Source organism: Elgaria multicarinata, chromosome 3 (assembly GCF_023053635.1).
Source record: "Elgaria multicarinata webbii isolate HBS135686 ecotype San Diego chromosome 3, rElgMul1.1.pri, whole genome shotgun sequence".
Classification (NCBI taxonomy): domain Eukaryota; kingdom Metazoa; phylum Chordata; class Lepidosauria; order Squamata; family Anguidae; genus Elgaria; species Elgaria multicarinata.
Window position 1 is genome coordinate 153925983 of NC_086173.1, and position 8789 is coordinate 153934771.

General features: G+C 45.4%; 1 protein-coding gene across 1 annotated transcript; it reads right to left on the reverse strand.

Moving 5' to 3' along the window:
* Positions 1-1287: 1287 nt before the first annotated feature.
* LOC134395577 (E3 ubiquitin-protein ligase TRIM7-like) lies at positions 1288-8379 on the reverse strand. Its single transcript, XM_063121738.1, has 7 exons — positions 7942-8379; positions 5635-5730; positions 4620-4850; positions 3881-3903; positions 3392-3507; positions 2243-2275; positions 1288-1836 (listed from the first exon to the last, which is right to left on the reverse strand). The coding sequence occupies exons 1-7, from the start codon at positions 8377-8379 to the stop codon at positions 1319-1321; spliced, it is 1455 nt and encodes a 484-aa protein (XP_062977808.1). The 3' UTR covers positions 1288-1318.
* Between the last annotated feature and the right edge of the window lie 410 nt (positions 8380-8789).

Sequence of the window (8789 nt, forward strand, 5' to 3'; positions counted from 1 at the left end):
ATGAACACTTTTTCATTTCGTTATTAATCATCCTGTGCTGGAGAGTAACAGCAGGAAGGCTTACAAGGTACACCTGACTGCCTTAATTAAGGAAGGAGAGACTGGTGCACATAGGAATAGGGGTGTAGATGATGGTTTGGAGGGGGGGGGGTGACTTGATGGAGCCAGATTGCTGCAGCTTTTGAAGAAACACCACAATTCCACTGCTGTGGGGTTGCAGCCCCTAATCCCTATGCAGAAGGAAATGGTGGGCTTCCTGCAGCCATTCAACTCACTGGAGTCCCCTGGGCTTCTGGCAGCCAATCAGAGGGTGGCATCCACCGGAAACTGGAAACTGCCTCCACCTCAACAATGGAGCAAGTACAGACGGCAGAAGGGGCATTGTTGTTGCAAGTCCCCTACTTTTTTCCTGGGAAAATCCAGCTGTGGCTTCAAGGTGGCTGTTTGCGTCATATAATCAGCACAGCGCCACTGTGCAGCCACTATGGGGCTTTCAAAATGCATAGACAGACAGTAGCTTCAGGGGTTGAGCAAACATTTCTCTTAGGAGAAAAAGCACATTGAAGCAGTGGTGGTGGGGGAACAGGAATGCTGCCCACTTCATTAAGATTACCCTCCCCCCCCCATTCATATGCATTGGACATGATTATCCAGTTAGTGTTTTACGCGGCTTTTATTATGTTTTACCTCTTTAAATGCACTTTGAAATTGACTCATGAGCAGAAGGTAGACTTCTGAGTGACACAAAGGACAGCCAATCTCTCCTTGCTCAAAAATAGCATTTTAATGCGAATATCAACAAAAACAGAACAGAAAATACATTGTGTAAAGAAAAACACAAACACTACATATACAGGAATATCATCATTTTCATCATATGTGTACCATTCATTAAAAAAGTGGGGGGGGAGTTATACACAGGTTTCAAGGAAAGCAGAACAAATACAGGACAGGGCTCCTGTATCTTTAACAGTTGCATAGAAAAGGGGATTTCTGCAGGTGTCATTTGTATACACGGAGGCGCTATACTAGAGTGACCAGATTGAAAAGAGGGCAGGGCACCTGCAGCTTTAACTGTTGTGATGAAGAGGAAATTTCACCAGGTTCTCCATAATATACACAAATGACACCTGCTGAAATTCCCTTTTCAATACAACTGTTAAAGATGCAGGAGCCCTGTCCTCCTTTCTATAGGGTCACCCTACCTAAACAGAGTGTGAGGGTTGGGGCCTGCATTGGCTCAGTCCTGCAGAGGAGGCCCAAAGCTTGTCAGAGCTGCTTTGGGTTCATGTACGTCTGTCCCCACCCTTTGACCAGCTTAAGGAGAGAGGATCAGTTGGGCTTTCCCCCACACCCTAAAGAAGGGGAGAAGGGTCTCCCCAGAGAACGGGCCTGCTAAGTATGCAAAGATCAGGGCCGCTGTATCAGCATCATGAAAGTCCACCCATCCCGCTTCATAGTTTAAACTCACACGGATCCTCTTGGGGTCCTCCCTTGGGGACAAATGAAATCTGGGTGAGAAAAAGGAGGCCCTGTACTCACCATCCCACTTCCCGATATGCCAGATGCCTTCCTGAGGACTAGGAATGAACTCTCCCTTCCTCCTCACAGACTTTCTGGCCACCCCCACAGACCAGTTTTCCTCGATCCCCACAATGACATCCCAGAAATGTCTGCCTGCTGTGAACCCTTGACTTCCCAACACAAACGGCACGCTGTCAAATCTGTTCAGATTTGGGGGCAGAATTTGACGTTCCTCTCCAAGCCTTGCACTTTTTTGACCCGCAGACAGGATGAGCCGGGGATTCGCTGTGTCTGGATCCAGAGTTACTTTTGCTGTAGGGAAGGGGAGGAGGAGAAAAATGAGGAAAGCGAATGTAATAAATGGAATTCAGCAGAATGTTACATCCTCAGCCTAGAGACACATCACAGACAGCCAGGTAAGTGGCTGCTGCCTTTGTGTCCAGGATGTGGCCTGGGGCCACGGATGGAAGCAGAATGCTGAACCTAACAGACCCTTTTCCCAAGTGGACAGTTCTTCGTCAAGGACGAAGGATGCGTGCATGTGTGTGTGCAAAATATATGGAGATGAACATAGAACTTGATCCGCCTTTCCTATTTGTGTCATTCATAGTAACAAGGAAATCAAACAAAATACAAGCAGGCAACTATCGAACATGGCCCCAATCCCTCCGCCCCGCCCCCCTATAATTCTGTGCCTCCATCATAACCCACAATTTACCTTTCTTCAGCTGAAATCCAGATATCAGAGTGTCTGGGGAAAGAAAGGGAACAGAGGCAAAACGTCACTCTCTTCTGCTTAAAGCAAGTCTTGGAACACCCCTCCACAACCCCGAAATCATTTGATGCCTGTTTGGCCAAAATAACCCACACAGAGAACCCAGTCAGCAGTAGAGTATATTTAAAGCAGAATGGGTTATTGTATCATCTGCCAATGACTTTGGATTATTTTGGATGCCTATGAAGTTAGATCATAAGAAGAGCCCTGCTGGAGCAGACCAAGGATCCATCTAATCCACTACTCTGTTCGCACACGGGCCAACCAGCGACCAACAAGCAGGACATGGTGCAACAGCACCCTCCCACCCATGTTCCCCAGCAACTGGTGCACACAGGCTTGCTGCCTCGAATCCTGGAGTTAGCACACAACTATCAGGGCTAGTAGCCATTGATAGCCTTTGCCTCCAGGAATGTATCCGACCCCCTTTTAAAGGCATCCTAATTGGTGGCCATCACTACGTCTTGTGGTAGCGAGTTCCAGACGTACTGCATGAAGAAGTACTCCCTTTTATTTGTCCTGAATCTCCCACCAATTATCGGATGACCCCATTGAGTTCTAGCATTTTGAGAGAGGGAGAGAAATGTCTCCCTTTCCACATTCTCTACACCATGCATCATTTTGCACACCTCTATCACGTCTCCCCTTCGCCTCCTTTTGTGCACCAAAAGCAGTCACAACAGGTTCCAATCTGCTCTCCCTCTGCTTTAGCACTTAGGAACACCTTAAAGGGACCGAGCCAGCAGTGTCACTCATGGGAAATGAGCATTGCTGTGGCGTCATGCAAACTTAGGTGGCAGGGGTTATTTGAGGGTAGAAAATCCTTGAACAACCCCTCATATCTGGGTTCCCATGACATGGGAAGCCATGGCAAGCTAGGAACCTGTGGATGTCATGCAAAAATGGTATTCGCAGGCACCTGGAAAGGCATGAGAACCCCACAGATAAATTCAGCCACGTTGGGTTGTCATATTGCGCAAATCAGGTCTCTTTGTCTTCTCTACAGGAACACAAAGTTCCCAATCTTCCCACTCGGCCAACATTACAAGTGACCTTTGCCACTTGGAATCCTTTGCAACCCGTCTCTGGTACCTTGGAACTGCTTCAGGAAACCCCCTAGAAAGAGGTTTATATCAGATTGGTCCCGGATCCTCCACTTCAGTGCAGGGGAGAAAACCACAGATTTCTCAAACTTATTCTCCTCACACCTGCAAGAGAGAAACAAATGTTAAGAACGTAAGACGTGCCATGTTGAACCAGCCCCGGGGTCCATCTAGTCCAGCACTCTGTTCACACAGTGGCCAACCAGCTGTCGACCAGGAACCCACAAAGCAGGACATGGCGAAGCTGCTCCCTTCAGTGTCCTTTTATCCAAACTGAACAATTCCAGCTGCTGTAACCTTCCCTCATAGGGGAGATGCTGCAGTTGCTAGATCATTTTAGTTGCCCTTTTCTGCACTCTTTCCAACTCTATGGTATCTTTTCTTCGGTGTGGTGGCCAGAACTGTACGCAGCATTCTAAGTGTGGTCGCACCATGGATTTCTACAAAGGCAGCATGATCCTGAGTGGGATCCACTTACTTCTTCAAGTTGTCTTTCATATCCTAGAGTGAAAGGAGAGAAATAAAAAGGAACTCAGTACATACTGCAGTGTGTAGGAAATCAATGACAACATAAATTTCATGGGACAAGTGGGGTCATTTCAGTGCATTACAAAGCAATCTGTTAAAAACTCTTAGAAACTGAAGCAGATAAACATATATTGGACAAGAATTCTTAAAACAAGTCAATGCCAAACATCCAGCTAGACCAGCCTTCTGTTCCCCAAAATACAACAGCTAACGCTAACAAGGATACTTTTCATTAAAGCATCCTTGTAGCTTTGAAAAGCCCTGAAAAGCCTCACTGACACTTTTCCAGTTCATGCAGGGTACGCCAGCAATACAATTGTCTTTTCCCACAAGTCAGATCTTAGTAGAAAGTAGGAGGTCAAGACATCTAAGTCGAAGGCAGGAGGTCAAGACAGAAAGCAAGTGAAATGCAAGACTCTGACAACAGTGTTCCCCAGATTGTCGAGAACTTCTTAGTAAATGAAGAACGGCAATTCCAGACTCAATGCCTAGCAGGGAAACAACCCCCTCGTTCAGAAAAGGTTACTACACTATCCTGATCCTCTTTTATATGATCTTGGACATAATAAACCCATTACTTGCAACACTGATTGGGCCTCTCCGTGTCTTATGTAACTAAAGAAAGCACAGAAAAACTTCAGAACTAACATTCCCAGGAAGAGAAACCTTGGCTGTTTTTGCTATCTCACCTGCAGGAGTTCATTGGCTGACTGTTGACGTTTCCCCTCCATTTCCTGCATCGTTCTTTCCACCGAAGAGAGCTTCTTCGAGATCTTGGCCAAGTGCTCATCCCGTTTCCATGCGATTTCGTGTTCCAACTTGGTCATCTGGACCAGGCGAAGCTTCTCTTGTTCTTCCAGAAACTGGTACAGTTGTTGGAACTGCTCCACTGTCTTTTCCTTCTCGGCTTTCATTTGCTTCTGCAAAAAGAAGATGAAAAGAAGTCAGGCACTAAATGTGTTCCTCTGGTGTTAAAAGAAAGATTAAGAGAATCACATGGGAAGGGCACTTCCTGGCCATAGAAAAAGAGTCTTCCAACAACATTTGTAACATTTCTATACTGCCCTATCTGCTAAAATCCACTAAGATGGCACATTGTTTTAACTGCTTTTACGGCTTTTAAATTATATATTGTTTTAACTTGGTTCATGGTTTAATTTGTTTTTAACTGTGCATGTTTATTGTTTTATACTGCATGCTTTTCTCTGTATGCTGCCTTGAGACCTTAATGATATAGGGCAGGATGCAAATGTTTTAAATAAACAAAATAAATAAATAAATAAATAAATAAATAAATAAAAATCCATCAAGGCAGTGAACAGAAGTGAAGAAAAAATAAAATCTCTCTACATTAAAATCAAAAACAATAAAAATGTTAAAGACTACATGTTTTAATAGACAAAACTGAAAAGTGCATCTTTCTACCCTTTCTAAGGGCCAAGAGAATGGCAACCAATTGTACTCCTTGAGGGAGGGCATTCTATAATTTTGGAGCAATTTGGGGGAGAAAAGCTCCAAAGGGGATTCTCCTGCATTAGTCAGGGGAAGAGTTTTCAATAGTCTTCCAAGGCCCCAGCTTTTGACCAATCAAAGGAGGGCAAACAACGCAGGTTCCGAGGAGCAGGGCTGCCGTGCGACTTCATTCCCTGCTGCACATTTCATGGTTCCCAGATAGTTGCACTTTCCAGCCACAGTGACACTTACCAGCAGGTCTTGGCTTTCCTTTTCCACGTCTGCTCTAGATACCAGAAATTTCTCTCTCTCCTTCCTCAGAGTCTCCAGGCAGCTACAAATGTGATCCTGAAGAGAAGACAAAAGTTCCAGTTTGGTTCCTCTGCAGAGATTTAGTCAATATATTTAGAGTCTACTGATAAACAAATACAGAGAAGTTTTTTTAAAAAAATTCCCTCGGTCTCCCAGCTGCCTTGGTCTCCCAGCTGCCTTGGTTGTTATCCCAGTAAAGCAATATGTTGAATATGTTATGACATCCAGTTGGAGTGTGGCTTTATCTCTCCTTGAGATGGAGAAGGGAGGAACATTGCAGTCCACGAAATGGGGAGACCTGCTCCATGTATAAATTATATGATAGTGCAATAAACTGAAGGCTGTGGTTGTAATAACAGAACAGAAACCCCACTGTGTCGGGGTGGTGGTCTTGCCCGAAGGCGAGTGTTTATTGGAAAAAAGTGTTCCAGGAGATCAGTTCGATAACTGGACAATGGGTCCACCTATCTCCTCATTTAGCTCTGCTAAATTTATATAGGGGACCAGACATTAAGCTCTTAAATAAGGAATTAATAAACTTATTATTGGTGGCTAGGTGGTTGATAGCTAAACACTGGAAGGATGGCAAAGGGCTTACAATTGAAAACTGGTTTCAAAGAGGTTTGGCAGATTGCCCTGTTAGAAAAGCAGACTCAAAAAAATGAGGAAAGCAATAGGACAACTAAGTGAAGATAAATTTGAGGGGGTATGCTGGAAATTTATTAATTATGTGAATAAAGAAGAAGGTGGGAGAACACCTCCACCGGCATACTTAGAAACATGGATAACATAGGTGGAAGGGGAAAGAGAGTTAGTCCCGGGATGCCCTAAGTTGAATTGTATTGAATGGAATTTCAATGGAATGAAATTAACTAATCAATGTTAAATATTTTACAGCCAGGCTTGAATAATTAAGTATATATATTTGTATTGACTCCGAATGTACATATGTGATGTGTTAGTTGCCCCTTGTAACCAGAATCACACAATAAGAAATTATTTTTTGAAAAAAGAAGAAAAAAGGAAGGATCTAGGGAGTAGTCCCAAGCTACACACCTGCTCCTTCAGAGAGAGGGCAACCCCATCCAGAACAGGTCCCTTACCTAGAGATTATTATTATTATTATTTATGTATTTATATAGCACCAACAATGTACTTGGTGCTGTACAAAATATACAAATAAAACAGTGATACCCTGCCTAGAGGCTTACAATCTAAAATCACATTAAAACATATGAAGGGGGGGAAAGGGGTTCACAAAGCAGAAATAAGAGAATAATCATAGTAATAAGAACAGTAGATCAAGCTAAAATACCAAAAGCTATTGAAAACAAATGAGTTTTCAAACGCGTTTTTAAAATCTACCATGGAACTCGTGGTACGTAGTTGCTCATAACATTTGAAGAAAGGTAAGAGGGGGATGGTAAAGTGAAATGAGAGAAGAAAGATAAGAAGGTTTGAATGTCAGCGAAACATTTTTAACAGTAACAAAGAATGAAGAGCAGGGGCCGGTTTGGGAGGGAAGACAAGCAAAACGGTTTTCGCCATGTTTAGTTTTAAGCGATGCTGAAGCATCCAGGCGGAGAGATCAGGCTGAGATCCTAGCCTGAAAATCAGAAGAAAATTGGGGAGGAGAGATACAATTGTGTATCGTCTTTATACAGGCGATATTGGAGGCAATGAGAATGAATAAGATTACCTAACGATAACATGTATAACATGAGACGTGAAGGCCTGGGGGGAAACCGGAAAAATTCAGAAAAAAACTGTTGTTGTTTTTTCGTTTTTTCCAAAGCCTTCCCCCCCTCCCCCAAAATTGGAAAAATTGGAAAAAATGAAGAAAAAACGAATTACGGGATGTTTTACTTTAGCCTGATGAAGAATTACATTTCATGTTCCTAAAGTAACAAAGTGACTTTCAATCTGTAAAAAGTGCTAATATTGCATTATTTCATTTCCCCGAAAATTTCCGGGTTTTTCACCGGGAAAAACGGTTTTCCCCCATGGCTTCAAAACTTTCGGATATTTCACATCTCTGCCCTTCCCCAATGGCCGGGCTTGGGAACCTTCTCGGGACAGCATTTTGTGGATCCCACTTTTGCCCAGGCCCGGCCGTCTCACAGCTCTCCCAATTCGGGGCTTGACCCGTTTCCGTGCCCCCACGCCGCCCCCGGCAGCCGCCCCCTCCTCCCGCCCTGGCATCGCTCAGAATAACCCTCCACCCACGAAATGGGGATTCGTCCTGACCTCGCACTCCCGGGCAGCCTCCTGCAAGGGAACCACGTCGTGAGCTCGGTGCGCCTGGGACCTCTCGCACACCACGCAGATGGGCGCCGCGTCGGCCTTGCAGAAGAGGTTCAGGGGCTCCTGGTGCCCCTGGCAGACTGCCCATCCTCCGCCCTCTGCTTTCACCGGCAGGCTCAGCTCTTTGGCGATCTCCACCATGTTGGCCAGCTGCCTGTTGGGCTGGAGGCTCCGCCGCTGAACTCTGGCTTGACACTGCGGACAGGGGGCGTCCCTGGCCGTGTGTGTGGCGGGCGCATGGCCCCACCACTGCCCGATGCAGGCCTGGCAAAAGTTGTGCCCGCAGTCGAGAGTCACCGGATCGGCGAAAAAGTCCAGGCAAACGGAGCAAATCGCTTCCTCTTGAAGCCTCTTCCTGGGGCTCTCAGCAGCAGCAGCCATGGCTCCAAGCAGACACCAGGACGATGCAAAGAGGATTCGCTTGGTTTCTTTCTCCCGCCTGCTCCGCTTCCCCGCCCAGGCAGTACTTAACTGCAGGCCGGGTGGGCGCTCCCTTATGTAGCAGGGCTAAAATTGGAGGCAGAAGAGGAGGAGGGACTTGGGGGTCAGGGCCTTCCCCAGAGATGGCCCCTAAGGAGTTCAAAACAAGCCAACAAAAGATGCAAACCTACACAGCCTCTGGCCATTGGGCCATTTCCAAGAACGTTTCCCATTGTTTCCAAGAATACCTTCCATTACTCACAGTTAGCTCACAACACACAATAGAAACCATACACCGCTTATTCGGACTATGAAATTCAATTAATTCTAATTAACAACACACATTACATTCAAATTCTGTGACTTGTTCC